Source organism: Trichosurus vulpecula, chromosome 8 (genome assembly GCF_011100635.1).
Source record: "Trichosurus vulpecula isolate mTriVul1 chromosome 8, mTriVul1.pri, whole genome shotgun sequence".
NCBI lineage: Eukaryota > Metazoa > Chordata > Mammalia > Diprotodontia > Phalangeridae > Trichosurus > Trichosurus vulpecula.
Window position 1 is genome coordinate 63,368,527 of NC_050580.1, and position 15,816 is coordinate 63,384,342.

Consider the following 15,816-nt stretch of genomic DNA (forward strand, 5'->3'; position numbering starts at 1 on the left):
GAAATATAAATTAAAGCCAGTGTGAAGTTCTACCTCATACCCACTAGACTGGCAAATATGACAAAGGAGAAAAATTACAAGTGTTGAAAGGGCTGTGGGAAAACAGGCGTATTAATGTACTCTTGAAGCTGTGAATTGGTCTAGCCATTTAAGGGCTATGCCACCAAAGTTATTAATTGTACATATCCTTTGACCTAGTTAGAATTTAGCTGCTAGGTCTATATGTTATTGACAAGTAGGTTATAAGAGGGAAAGAACCCACAGGTTAAGAAAAAATTATAGCGGCTCTTTTTGTGGTGGCAAAGAACTGGAAACTGAGGAGATGCCCATCAATTGGGGAAAGTTGGAACATGTTTGTGGTACTTGAATGTGATGGAATAGTATTGTGCTGCATAAAATGAAGGGGGTGATTTCAGAGAAACTGGGAAGACTTGTATGAACTGTTGAGGAGTAAAATGAGAACCAAGAAAACAGTTTATACAATAACCATAATACTATAAAGCCAAATGACAGTGAAAGAATCAAGAATGTTGAAAGATCTGACCAATGCGATGGCCAGCCGTGATTACAGAAGACTCATGTAAAACATGGTACTGACATCCTGCAAGGGAGGTGGTAGGCTCAGAGTGCAGATTGAATCAGTTTTGTTTTGGGTTTTTTCCCCATTTTTTGTTTTTTGATGTGGCCAATGGGGGAATCTCTTTGGCTTGACTATTCATGTTTCTTATAAGGGCTTTGTTTTTCTTTCTTTTTCACCGACGAAGTGGTGAGAGGGGGAGGAGAAGATGACTTTTGGTTGATTGAGAAAAGCTTAATTTAAAAAGAATGACTCAGAAAGCCTTAAGAACTCCGATTAACACAATGAACAATCATGATTCTAGAAGTCTAGATTCTAATTCTGATGATTAAGCATGCTACCCACCTCCTGAGAAAGCTGCGATGGACTCATGGACTCAGTGCTGAGATGATTGTTGGACGTGACCAGTGTGAGAATTTGTCTTGCTTGGCTATGCAAGTTTGTTACTCCCTCCCCACCTTTTTAATGGTGAGGGAGTGAGATGGGAAGAGAGGGAGAGAAAATAAATATTTAATTGAAAAAAATTCAGTAAAAGAAACTGACAAAAACAAAATGCATTTGTATTGTACTTAGAGGTTTAAGTTAGGACAATCTCAGAATCTCAGTTGAAAGGGACCTCAAAAAGGCCTAATGCAACCTGATTTTGAACTGAATTTGAATCCCTCAACAATATACCCAACAAATGGTTATCCAGCCAGATCCTTGTCAAAGTGGTCTGATTTGGTTCATGCAAGGGAGTTTCCCCCTTCACCCTTGCAAATATGTACCTATCTACCTGCCACATTGTCTGAAATTCCGCCATTAGAGTTATTAGCTTTTTTTCTAAATTCCCCAGCGATGGCCCCTTAGAAAAACACATGAGTCCTTGTAGGTCCTTAACTCAATTGGGGGAAAAGTACATAAGATCCCTGACAGCACCCAAAACAAAACCAAGATCAGCCTTTAGGAAATTGAGGAAGGGAAATGAATACCAGAAATACACATAAATGGGGTTTTAAAACTTCCTGGGAGGCAAACTTTGCTCCCTGGCTACGGACCAGCTCTTTATAGCTCATTGAATGTGTGCCAAAGTGGGCAGGAGATGGGATCTCCCCATTCTGCTCTCTGTGGCTTCTTTAGATCTTGCCATGTACTGTCCAGGAAATTAATGGGACTGTGGGGGTGGAGATCAGTTGCTGCCTTTCCCAGTTTAAGCCAGGAATGAAAAATAATGGTAGGTCAAGTATAACAGCTTTCTTACCCCTCCTCTTTCTTAGTAACCCTTTCCTTCCCTCTTCCCCATCTTCTTTCCTTTCAATAAGACACTGGCTGTTCCCCATACCTAGAATGCTCCCTCCTCTTCTCTGCCATCTAGGCTACCTTTGTTCAAGTCCCAACTCAGAGCCTTCCTTTTGTCTCCTTTCTTAAGTCAAAGATGCAGAATAGATGTTGAGATACTTTATATCCTTCCCTTTGAACCAACTAACCAACGAACCAACCAACCAACCCACTTCTTCCCTACCCATCTGTTCACAAAAATCTCTTCTCACTACATCAACTAGGAGACTGGGATGTCTTTTCCTCTGTCTCCTTGAAAGGCCCAGACATCCACATTTCCTGGAGATCAGCAAAGATCTGACTTCCCTGGAATTAAGACAAGGAGACTCTGCCTAGGTGGATGACTGTGAACGGCTCTGTTGGCCATACAATAGTCACTCAGCAAATACGGCACTCAGGATGTGCCAAATTCAATTCACCGAACATTTACTAATAGCTTACCATAATAATAATTATAACCCATATTTATATAAAACTTTAAGAATTGCAAAGCACATTAAATGTTATCTCATTTGACCCTCATGAACTCATTAACCCTGTTTTACAAATGAGGAAACCGTGACATAGAGAGGCTAAGCAGCTTATCCAAGGTGACACAGCTAGTATGTGAGGAAAGATTTGAACTCAGGTCTTCCTGATTCCAAGCCACATATTCTATCCACTGTATCCCCTAGCTACCCTGATTATGTTAGAGAAAGCATGGCATCCTCACAGCCAGAAAGACCTGGGTTCAAGTCCCCCACCTCTGAGCCATGCCAAAGCAATTGATCTCTTATAAGTTTCAATTTTCACAAACTGTGAAATGAGAGTAATAGTACTCACACAACTTCCTGGAGTCCATGGAGGGAAAGTGCTTTGTCAACCTTTGAGCGCTATCAAAATGTATTCTTTTTTTCGATAGTCCAGTGGTGGACTTTAAAGGCGACCAATGGACCACTTGATTCCATTAATGAATGGAAAATTATTTGCTGATCCATAGCTACTGCATCTTTTCCTTTCTAAATAAAACATGAGCTTTATCTTTCCTAAAATAAAGTCATTAAGTTATTTGAACTCTGTTCCCTGCTCAGGGAAAGGGGCAAAGTTTTATAACCACACCTCCCAGAGAAAATGGAGCTGAAAATGAACTCAGTCTTCTGGCTCTTTGCTGTTGTGGGTTGCCCTTGGAGTGCTGGTGAAGGTGAGGAAGTAATCAAGGGTCTCTGATCTCTGAAAGCTCCGTCTGAATATGACCAGAGGAAAAAAAAAACTATACTTCAGAAAATAGCATCTTGATATGATTGTTCCTGCTACTAATCTAGGTGACTTCAGCTCCTAATCAGTTACCAATTATTCAGCTACTCACTTGTCTGACACTTGCAGCTTTCCTCTTGTGGTTCTAGTGTTGTTTATGCTTTTATCATTTGGAAATGATTTTTTTATTTTTTAAATCATTACTTATTTCTTTAATATTTTTAGTTTTCAGCATTAATTTTCACAGGAGTTTGAATTACAAATTTTCTCTGCATTTCTACCCTCCCCCCCACTCCAAGATGGCATATATTCTGATTGCCCCATTCCCCAGTCAGCCCTCCTTTCTGTCACCCCACTCCCCCCCATCCCCTTTTCCCTCACTTTCTTGTAGGGCAAGATAGATGTTTATGCCCCATTGCCTGTATATCTTATTTCCTAGTTGCATGTAAAAACTTTTTTTGAACATCTTTTTTTAAAACTTTGAGTTCCAAATTCTCTCCCCTCTTCCCTCCCCACCCACCCTCCCTAAGAAAGCAAGCAATTCAACATAGGCCACACATGTATCATTATGCAAAACCCTTCCACAATACTCATGTTGTGAAAGACTAACTATATTTTGCTTCTTCCTATCCTATCCCCCTTTATCCAATTTTTCGCCCTTGACCCTGACCTTTTTCAAAAGTGTTTGCTTTTGATTACCTCTTCCCCCTATCTACCCTCCTTTCTATCGTCCCCCCTTTTTTGTCTCCTTCCTCCTTTCCTGTGGGGTAAGATACCCAATTGAGTGTGTATGTTATTCCCTTCTCAGCATCAAATCTGATGAGAACAAGATTCACTCATTCTCCCTTACCTGCCCCCCTTTCCTCCCAACAGAACTGATTTTTCTTGCCACTTTTATGCGAGATAATTTGCCCCATTCTATCTCTCCCTTTCTCCCTCTCTCAATATATTTTTCTCATCCCTTAATTTGATTTTATTTTTTTAGATATCATCCCTTCATATTCAACTTACCCTGTGCCCTCTGTCTATATATATATATATATATATATATATATATATATATATATATATATATATTCCCTTCAGCTACCCTAATACTGAGGTCTCATGAATTATACACATCAGTTCAATTTTAGTAAGTCCCTTGTGATTTCTCTTTCTTGTTTACCTTTTCATGCTTCTCTTGATTCTTGTGTTTGAAAGTCAGCTTTTCTATTTAGCTCTGGTCTTTTCACTGAGAAAGCTTGAAAGTTCTCTATTTTATTGAAAATCCATATTTTGCCTTGGAGCATGATACTCAGTTTTCCTGAGTAGGTGATTCTTGGTTTTAATCCTAACTCCATTGACCACCAGAATATCATATTCCAAACCCTTCGGTCCCTTAGTGTAGAAGCTGATTGACCTTGTGTTATTCTGATTGTGTTTCCACAATACTCAAATTGTTTCTTTCTTTCTGCTTGCAGTACTTTCTCCTTGATCTGGGAGCTCTGAAATTTGGTGACAATATTCCTAGGAGTTTTCTTTTGGGGACCTTTTTCAGGAGGCAATGGGTGGATTCTTTCAATTTCTACTTTACCCTCTGGCTCTAGAATATCCGGGCAGTTCTCCTTGATAATTTCTCGAAAGATATCTAGGCTCTTTTTTTGATCATGGCTTTCAGGTAGTCCAATAATTTTTAAATTATCTCTCCTGGATCTTTTTTCCAGGGCAGTGGGTTTTCCAGTGAGACATTTCCCATTGTCTTCCATTTTTTCATTCTTTTGGTTCTGTTTTATAATATCTTGATTTCTCATCAAGTCACTAGCGTCCACTTGCTCCAATCTAATTTTTAAGGTAGTATTTTCTTCAGTGGTATTTTGGACTTCCTTTTCCATTTGGCTAATTCTGCCTTTCAAGGCATTCTTCTCCTCATTGGCTTTTTGGAGCTCTTTTGCCATTTGAGTTAGTCTATTTTTGAAAGTGATGTTTTCTTCAGTATTTTGGGGGGTCTCCTTTAGCAAGTCATTGACTTGTTTTTCATAGTTTTCTCGCATCACTCTCATTTCTCTTCCCAATTTTTCCTCTACTTCTCTAATTTGCCTTTCCAAATCCTTTTTGAGTTCTTCCATGGTCTGAGACCAGTTCATGTTTTTCTTGGAGGCTTTTGATGTAGACTCTTTGACTTTGTTGACTTCTTCTGGCTGTATGTTTTGGTCTTCTTTGTCACCAAAGAAAGATTCCAAAGTCTGAGTCTGAATCTGAGTCTGTTTTCGCTGCCTGGCCATGTTCCCAGCCAACTACTTGACCCTTGAGTTTTTTGTTGGGGTATGACTGCTTGTAGAGTAAAGAGTACTTTGTTCCAAGCTTGAGGGGCTGTGCTGTTTTTTTTCAGAGCTATTTCTATACAGCAAGCTCTGCCACACCAGGGCTCCTCCTCCCCTAAGAACCACCAACCCAGACTAGACTCAGATCTTAAGCAGGCTCTGCACTCCTGCTCTGATCCACCACTTAATTCCTCCCACCAGGTGGGCCTGGGGCCAGAAGCAACTGCAGCTATAGTTCTGTAGCTGCACCTCCTCCATTGCCCTGTTGCATCCTTTCACTCTGTCCCTGCAGCTTTTCCCACTAACCTTCTCTGTTGTCTTTGGTGTTTGTGGGTTGGGAAGTCTGTTAACTGCTACTGCTCACTGATTCAGGTCTCTAGGGCCTGTTCCGCCTGGCTCCTGGTCTGGTTGGTCTGGGCGCAGCCCACGCTGGTCTCTACTTTTCTCTGCTCCCCTTTGCTCCCAGCTCTGTGGGGGATAGACCTTACCCAGTGACCATCCAGGCTGTCCTAGGCTGGAGCCCTGCTTCCCTATGCTATTTCGTGGGTTCTGCAGTTCTAGAATTTGATCAGAGCCATTTTTTATAGGTGTTTGAAGGGTTCTTGGGGAGAGCCCTAGGCAAGTCCCTGCTTTCCAGTCGCCATCTTGGCTCCCCCCGGAAATGATTTAAAAAAAAAACCTATAAAGACTACCCAGAGTAGGTACTAAATCAATATTAAACCGCAAGGTCAGCTTGTCATTTTCTCTATGACTCTAGCCTCAAGTTCTTGAGAGCTAGTTCTTAGCTCTTGAAGCTTTCTGGACAGGTCTGAGGATCAAGTCAGACAGGTAGAACCTGAAACTTGAGCTGCAGGTCAGTTTAGAAAGGATTGTATCTTCACTGGTCAGGCTTGGCCCCAAGAAGAATTGAGAAAATGTACTTCTCTTCCTTCCATGTGTGTGTGCGCGCATGTGCTCTTGCATGCCCATGTGTGTGCAAACCAACGGGTGTAGAATACTGCATATATTTCCACATAGGGTCAATGTCTTGGTATATTTTAAGGAAGTGCTATTTTTCCTCTCTTTGTTGCCAGCAATGTCTTTCTAAGTAAAGGGATGAGGAAGAAATATATTCATCAATGAAGGTGCTATTAAAACAAAAGATATCAATAAGTTTAAAAGCATTCTTTAATTCTGGCCAAAAATGAAAGCATTTCTTTCTCTTCAATGGGTGATTATTTCTATTGGGGAAACAGTGGGGAAGTCATCACCCCAGTGAATGTCCCCTGACCTTAGAAAGCAAATTAGAGGTCTGAAGAAATCGCTTATTGACTATCTAATTATTAATAGCTACAACATTTTTTTTGGCCAAACCTGTGATTTCATCGGTCAAATTACAATAATAATATGAAGATATCAGGTCAGTGATGACATCTTCCAGTTGTTTGCAGAGTGCTTTACAGATGAAAATGTACTGTCACGTGTAATAGCTCACTTGATCTTTGCCGCAACCCTTCGAGGGAGGGAGAAGGGGGATGTTATTCCCTTCACTTTATAGGGTCAGAAACCAAGATCCAGAGGATAGAAAGCACTTGTCCAATGTCAAAAGGCAAGTTCGTGGTACAGAGACAATTAGAACCTGAGTCCTAGCCCACTGTTCCTGTCTGTAAACCAACCTTTTGAGCACTGTCTTTTCCAACTCTAAAGTCTCAGGGGAGGCAGTATGGTCCAGTACTTGTAAAGGGAATTCCTTGCTACAAATTCTGGTTCTGTCACATACAAGCCATGTGACTTTAGAGAAGTTCTTTCTTTAATCTCTTTCAAGTACCTTTTCCTCACTTATAAAATAAGGTGGACAAGGAAGGAGTTGTAGAATAGAAAATCTGGGGGGCACCTAGGTGGCTCAGTGAGTAGAGCACTGGCCCTGGAGTCAGGAGGACATGAGTTCAAATCCGGCATCAGACATTTGACACACTTACTAGCTGTGTGACCTTGGACAAGTCACTTAACCCCAATTGCCCTGCCTTCCCCCCTCAAAAAGAAGAAAATCTGGAGGGTTCCCTGCAGCTCAGACTTTGAGGGATTCCGTTAGTCAGGAATGACTTGGGTGAAATGCATAAAGGAGCAGATCTCTCACTAGAATTCCCTAGTAGAATATAAACTCTCTGAGGTAAGGGAGTTTCAATCTTGTCTTTGTATCCCCAGAGTCTCTAGCACAAGGTAGGTGCTGAATAGACACTTGTCTAATTGAATCACCTTGCAATGATTTGAGGAGTTTGCCTCCATATCTTGACTGCATAATTACTTTTTACTCTCTGCATCCACGATTTGGGGAATGATTCTTTTAGTCTGGCTTTATGATGTGGACACATCCACCTAATGCCCAGTTTAATTTATAGACCTGATGTTTACATGGAGGGAGGGGGTAGAGTTCCGGAGTACATTATGTTTGTCTTTGGATAATGCAGTTTCATCTGCAATATGCATGCAATTAGAATGCCTAGTATCTTTTATACACACATAATACACACATTTTGCGTACATGATTTGATTGAAAAGATTGATGCGCATTTCTGATTGACAGTAATCATCTGCACTGGTTCACCCCACCCCTCCTAGGCCTGTTCCTGTCTTTTAAATTCAAATAGAGTATAGCTTTTTAGTTATTAATAACCAATTATTAAGCATACCCACCCCCTCCCTCCAAACGTGGGCTTGTAGACAGAGACAGAGAGATAGAGACAGAGAGAGTACCCCTGGGAGGGATCTGGCTTAGCTTTGTTGACTGATGTTCTTCCCCGTTGTGTGTATGTAATAGGTGTTGGACTCGAATTGGACCAGGCCCTGCTCACCCTATACAATTACCTCCCTCAAGAAGGCCAGCTGTTCTATGTCTCAGCATGTTGTTACAAGGTAGAAAATACCTAAGGATTACATCCCTTTTCTTTCCTGGTCCAGGCTGATCTAAGCTTCCATTCTATGGTAGCAGAGTCCACCACCTTGCATTATGGGAAGGAAAAATGCAGAGATGCCAACACCTCCCTTTTTGGCAAGGTTTCAAAGGTTCCTTTGCCCTCCAATTTCTCCAATGCAGTGATCTCATCCCCTTCATCTCCCTGGATCCTGGGGGTTTGGTGTCCGTCACCTGAGAGGTGAACTGTCCTTAGTCCGGATCAATGTTCCTTGTCTCTGCCTCCTTCCCATTCTTGCTTGTTGCTGGAGTCTGAGCCATGTCTCCTGTCCCTTTGTCTCTATTTTCTTTCTAAAATGTCCTGACCGATCTTTTGTATTGGTTATTTTTTAAAACAGCCTTGTGATTTTATTGATAGAGAAAACTCACAGTTCCTCCTACCAATACATATCGGCATCTGCTTTGTAACTAATAGCCTTAGAGAGTTGCCTAGGACTCTGAAAAGCTAAGCGACTTGTCCGGGGTCTGGTCCATTTAGAGTAAAGAAAAGCATCATGGGACAGAGAGGGATGCAGAACCTTGAATTGGGTTTTAATGGATGAGTAGGATTCAGATAATCAGAAGAGGGCGTGAGAGATGGTAGAAGGAACAGAATTAACTGGGGATAAGATTGTGTTGATGTGTGTGTATGTGAGAGAGAGAGAAAGAGAGAGAGAGACAGAGAGACAGAGAGACAGAGAGAGACAGAGAGACAGAGACAGAGACAGAGATAGAGACAGACAGAGACAGAGACAGACAGAGACAGAGAGAAAACAAGGAGACCAGCTACAAGCTGCCTCATTAATGTGCTTTGTAAACAGTGCCACAGGGTGGTGGTCTTATTGCTATTGGCACTGCCTCTCGTTGAACACATCAAAATCATCAGTTAATTTTGCTCTCTCATTCACACTTGCCGAGCATCATAATTGGGCCATCCCAAAGACATGTGCCCCAGCTCTGCTTCCCTTTTCCCTCCCTTCTTGTGAACCTTTGGGAAACAACAAAGGAAACCTAGTTTGTATTTCCTGACTTTTCATCAATGTATAGGTAATGCTGGGCCCTCTTTCATCTTTCCTAAGATTGACTAAGAGCACTTCCCAACATCCCTTTGGCTTTTAGAAATGGCCAAATATCTGAAAAGTGCTCTTTATCTTTCATTGCTTTTTCTTTCAAGTTCATATGTCTATGAATGGGTGCCACATCTGTGCCAAAGCCTGGTCTCAGGGAAGGCATCAGCTCTAAGACTTTTTTTTGGCTGGATGGAGGAAGATACAGTGACAGAAGGTATAAGGTCTTGTTGGCATTCTTGGGGGAGGAATCCTTGTTGTCGTTGTGGTTGTTTGTCCTTCATTCTCAAAGAGGAGCCCAGCCACCCCCAGACAATCTCTAGATGGCCACAAGATGACGACCCATAAGATTGTGCTTATGGATGCTGACTTCCTAATGTCTGGCTGGCACAGAGGTGGTGTCTCAGGAACAGACTGAACACTCCAAAGAACTGATAGATAAAAACGTCCTTTGCCAAGAATGGCTCAGGAAGTACCCGAGATTGGATGAATTTTTAAGCAGCCAGTTTTAGAAATGGACCCTGGCAAGTAGCCAAGGAGGTATTATATGGATGCTAATAAGAAAATGAAAAATTATATTAGCTTTTCTGTGTAACAGGCTTTATAAGAAATTAGAGGTGTCCTAGCCAAGGAGAAGAGATCTTTTATAAATCACCCAAATATAAACCTTTAGCCCAGGAACTAAGATGAGGGGTTCATCCCAACAAGGGACTCCAGATCTTGTCTCACTCAGACCATTTTCATACCCTGGGGGAGTAAGACCCCCAAAGAGAAGGAGTCATTATCTTCATGTACTCTCTGGCTCATTAAATCAACTATACCCCAGAGCAGGGGTGGGGAACCTGCAGCCTCAAGGCCACATGTGGCCTACTAGGTCCTAAAGTATGGCCGTTTGGATTTAGTCAAAGGGCCACACTGGAGGACCTAGAGGGCCACAAGTGGCCTCAAGGCTGCAGGTTCCCCACCTCTGCCCCAGAGGCTCAGAGAAAAATCTCTAAAAGCTTAGATTTGTCTTATGGTTAGGGTTCTTCTCATAAAAGATTAACAGGTCCATTCCAGAAATGTATTCAATGTACAAAGTAGAGTCAATGTTTTTATTTTCTCTATTACGGAATAAATGCTTTAAAAATTGCACAAGAAATCACCTGTTAACAAATACTTAAAACCTGATATAACACTCTCGTTGTACTCTCTTAAGAGGTTGGTATCCTCAAAGTCCATACCTCTTGCCAAGCTAGGATATCACCTGGGCTCATTCTTCTGGTGATGGTCATCTTTTCCTTCAAGAAGTTGTTCCAGAGGGTACCTCCTTGCAGAACAGCCAGTACTGAGATGCAGGAACTCCTGACCTCTCACACTTAGAGGTTCCACCGAGACTATATTATATTTATCTCAGGAATGCTGTTACTTAAGGAGCACCCCAATCTTAGTTTCTGTATGTAGGGAAGGGCTGTCCTCAGTATCATTTAAGAAGCACTTTTTGGGGAAATGTTTTATTGATCACCCTTTTGGGTACTGATATTATTTCTTGATGAATATCTCTCTCTCTCTCTCTCTCTCTCTCTCTCTCTCTCTCGCTCTCTCTCTCTCTCTCTCTCTCTCTCTCTCTCTCTCTCTCTTTTGCTCTTTCTCTCTCTCTCTCTCTCTCTCTCTTTTGCTCTCTCTCTGTCTCTCTCTTTTGCTCTCTCTCTCTCTCTCTCTCTCTCTCTCTCTCTCTCTCTCTCTCCCTCTCTTTCTCTCTCTCTCCCTCTCTTTCTCTCTCTCTCCACCTCTTTCTGCCTCTGCCTCTATCCCTGTTTCTCTGTCTCTATTTCTCTCTGCCTCTCTTTGTCTCTCTCCCTTCACATCTCTGATGCTGCTCAGCAGTATCACAGGGCCATCCTTTATAGGACCTATCAGCCTGTCTACCTCTGTCCAAAAGTAGAGGGGGAGACAGTGGATTGGAAGGTCTTTAAGCAAAGCAGGAGGATCATTCATCAACACGTGTACCAGGTGTGTTGTAATGGAGATTGCTTATTTTTCTGGTGTGGGTTGCATTAGAATTAGATGGTCATTGCAACATCCCTTCCAGGTCTGAAATTCTTTTAGGAGAGAAGAGGAATGGTTCAGAAAAGGTCTGAGCAGATGGCCACTGAATTTCCTTAAAACAACCCCAGTCATAGAATTTTTGGTTTCGTAAAAACTCCCTGTTTCCAATAGCTCCCCTTACACTTGGAAATTAGAAGGAAAAAAAAATCTGTCTCCTTTGCCAAGAAACACTTAAGAGAACTAATTCTCTGTTCTTTGCCCTTGCTGTTGACCTCATTCAGGGAGATGAAAGGAGAGAAAACAATTAGTTTCCCAAGAAATTCTATTATGTGGGAGGGATGTGGACACTTGATCAATATTCTAGGGTTACAGGTCCAGCTGGCAGAGGGAAATCTGTCTTTCAGATTGACTGATGTCCATTAGTCCCAACAGTCTTTGCAAAGGAAGTATATGGGATGGTACTTTTTCCCTTCTCCCTTTTAATATAAGTTAGTGTTCCAACCTTTTGCTGTATAAAACCATAAATAAAACATTTCATCTGAGCGAGGCTGGAGGGAGGCAATTTAAAATGATTCAAGGAGATTTTAAAAGACCAAATCTGCCGAGATGTCCATTTGCTTTTCTAGGCTAGCAACAGTAACCTGGCATCTTCCATCCTTGGAAGGTTAAAGCCTCTCCGGACATTACTTATTCTAATTCATTCATGCTCTAGGTATATCTCAGAAGATAAGTGGCGATAGGGGTTGGGGAGCAGGGAGTCGATCAATTAATTTTTCTCCCTCTTTTCCTGGAAGTGAAACAGGCTTAGAGGAGCCCAGACAGAACCAGAAAGAGAAGTTTGGGCCCCCATCCCTTGATAACCGTGATGCCTACAGCTCCTAACACTGAAGCAGGTATGGGCCAAGTCCTAAGATAAAGCCTTTTGTTTCCCTAGTGCCAATCCCAATTGCTGCTCACTGTAGGCCCTGGTTCTCCTGACTCACCCACCAATGCCAGTACGTCTCTTAGCACCCACTGTGGCCTCACCTTGGAACTCTTTGTGGCTGGAGGAAATAGCTGCAGGTAAGATGACCACAAAGAAATCTTGAATGAGAAAAACACTTATTAAGTGCTTACTCAATACAAAGTATCATGCTAAGCTCTGGGGAACATAGTTTGCATTCTAATAATCAAAGCACAGAGGGACACTTTGGTCTCTCTAGAATGTTACTGGGATGGGGGGTGGGGGCCTTTGGGAGGAGATTAATGTACCCAATCCAGGAACAATGGCAGATTTGATTTTGGTCTTTATGGCTGGGGTGGGGTGGGATGTTGATGAGGAAAAGTGTAGGGGATGAGGGGGGCAGCCAGATAGTTGGTGAAATTGTCAAGGTGGTAGAGGAGTAGGAAGTAAAGTGACTGGCATCTGCCTGAAATAGTGGGCCAGTTGAGGTTGTCATCAAATAGGACAGGAAGTAGGTAGCCAAGACATCACAATTTCACCTTCTTGGGTAGGGTGGTAGTTGGGAAGAAAGAGACTAATGTAGTCATATAATAGGGCAAGGAAATCCTGTTTCAAATCTGAACTTCTGCTTGGCTTAAATTTTAAAAAATTAACATATTTTATTTTAATACTATATTTTTCTATATGTACATATATATGCATATACTATAACCATCTTTTATAACAAAGCATATAAAAAGAAATTTAAAATATCGTTGGCTTTCAAGACCTCCCCAAATTGGGCCTGGTCATACCCATGCCCATTCAGTAATCTAATAGTTCAATCTGCTCCTGACAAGATACCATGGGTTTTTGTTTTGTTTTGTTTTGTTTTGTTTTGTTTTGTTTTGGCAGAGCTGACTTCATTGCCGTCTCCTTTCCCCCTTCCCAAACAATTACACTGATTTCTAACTCTGCTTCTTTAAGATATATCATTCTTCCTAATCTGGAATGATTCTTCCAACCAGTTATTCATTCATTCAGCAAGTATGTCTTCTTTTATAATTAGTTTTCCTCCCAATCAACAAATATTTACTCTCTTTCCCACAGCCAGCTAGGTGGCACAGTGGATAGAATTCCACACCCGAAGTCAGGAAGACTCATTTTCCTGAGTTCAAATCTGGCCTCAGATACTTAGTAGCTGTGTGACCCTAGACAAGTCACTTAACTCTGTTTGCCTCAGTTTCATCATCTGTCAAATGAACTGGAGCAGTAAATGGCAACCACTCCAGTACCTTTGCCAAGAGAATTCCAAATGACGTCATGAAAAGTTGCACACAAGTAAAACAACATTCTCCTTCCCTCGCACTTCCCAGTCCCACTAGGAAAAAAATGAAAAAAGAAAAACAAAAGTCTTATCTAACAAATGTGCCTAGTCATGGAAAACAAATGACCATATTGGCCACATCTGAGGTATGCCTCGTTCTGTATATTTAGTCCATCCTCTCAGTGTGAGGAAGTGGATAATATTCTTCACGGTCAGTCCTTTAGAATCACGGGTGATCATTGCATTGATCAGAATGCTTAAGTCTTTCTAAATTGACCTTTTAAAATATATTGTTATTGTATAAATTATTCTCTTGGCTCTTCTCGTGTCACTCTACACCAGTTCATTCAGTCAGCACCTCTTTAGTTTCCAGTACTTTGCCACTACAAAATGAACCGCTCTAAATATTTGTTTAAATTTCTTTTCTTGATTTTTTTGTGGAGTCGGGGGAGGGTACAGGCTTAGTAATGGTATTGTTAGGTCAAAGGGTATGTACAATTTAGGAACTCTCTGGGCATGGTTCCAAATTGTTTTCCAGAGTGGCTGGGCCAATTTATAGCTCTGCCACTAGCTGAGCATTAATGAGCCTGTTTTCCTGTAGCCCCTATAACATTTGTAGTTTTCAATTACCTAGAGGAAGCTATGTGTTAAAGTGTATAGAGATTTGGACCTGAAGTCAGGAAGCCTGAGTTCAAATCTGACCTCAAATGCTTACTAATTGTGTGACCCTGGATGAGTCACTTAGTTTTGTCTGCCTCAGTTTCCTCATCTGTAAAGTGGAGATAATAATGGCCCCTATGTTCCAGAATTGTTGTGAGGATCAAAGTGCTTTGTAAACTTTAAATCTAGATTTCTGCCTTCAAAAGCTGCCTCAAAATGGGAGATACAAGAAGGTTGTAAAAGGAGAAATGTTTTCCCAATTATGAGAGAGAGAGAGAGAGAAACCATACATTCATGAACTTGAACTTGACTGATACCTAGAAGAATTCTAGAATATACTAAAAAAGATACTGATGGTGAATATCTATCTATAAATGACAGTAGTGATTATCAAGAGCCAGCCTGGTTTCATCAAGAACAGGTCTTGCCAAATGAACCTCATTTCTTTATTTGAAAGGATTACTAAGTAGCTGGCAGATAATAATAGTTAACTCTTATAAAGGACCTACTATGCGCCAGACACTGTGCTAAGCGCTTTACGAATATCTCATTCGATTCTCACACTATCACTGGGAGGTAGGTGATATTCTTATCCCCATTTTACAGTTGAGGAAATTGAGATAGACAGAAGTTGAGTGACTTACCCAGGGTCATACAGCTAGTAAGTGTTTGAGGCTGGATTTGAATTCAGAGCTTTGTGACCCAGCACTTACTCTATTACTTACTTCTATCCACTGTCCCACCTAGTAGAGAATGATGCAGATGTCATTTAATTGGGTGTGAGCAAAGTGTTTGATAAAGTATCTCATACTGTTCTTTGGAGAAGATGAAGAGATGTGGTCTGGGTGATAACGCAATTAGATAGTACCTGAAGTGATTGGATGACTGGACTCAAATAGTAATCATTAATGGTTTCATGTCATGAATGTCATAGGAAGTTACCAGTGGAGGGCTTCTGGCACATGCGCTTAGTCCTGTATTGTTTAATATTTTTATCAGACCTAGATAAAGGTCTAGATGGTATGCTTATCAAATTATACATGACACAAATGCCAAAGGGCTAGCCAACACATAAGACGGCAGTCAGTATCCAAAAAGATTTTGACCAGCTAGAACAGGAGGGTTTTTTACTTTTTCCGTGTTGTGAACCCCTTTGGCAGTCTGTTGAAGTTGATGGACTCCCTTCTCAGAATAATGTTTTTAGTTATATAAAATAGAATATATAAAGTTGCAAAGGAAGCAAATCATATTGAAATATAGTCATCAAGGTGTTTGTTTGTTTGCTTGTTTTTAAGTCACAAGTTCATGGGCCCCAGGTTAAGAAATGTTGGGCTTGAATCTAAAAAGATGGGTTGAATCTACTTAGATGACACTAAGTAGGGATAAGTGTAAACTCCTATACTTGAGTTAAAAAATGCTGGGGAGCCATGGTTAGCCAGAATTTTGCCTGAAA

General features: G+C 41.3%; 1 protein-coding gene across 1 annotated transcript in view; it reads left to right on the forward strand.

The window, feature by feature from the left end:
• Positions 1 to 3,004: 3,004 nt before the first annotated feature.
• The window catches only part of LOC118828694 (heparan-alpha-glucosaminide N-acetyltransferase-like), a 378,901-nt gene continuing 366,089 nt past the window's right edge, over positions 3,005 to 15,816 (forward strand). The window contains exons 1-3 of the mRNA XM_036735519.1: positions 3,005 to 3,074; positions 8,228 to 8,322; positions 12,389 to 12,516. Of these exons, the coding sequence (XP_036591414.1) occupies positions 3,005 to 3,074; positions 8,228 to 8,322; positions 12,389 to 12,516 (293 nt within the window). The remainder of the gene's footprint in view (positions 3,075 to 8,227; positions 8,323 to 12,388; positions 12,517 to 15,816) is intronic.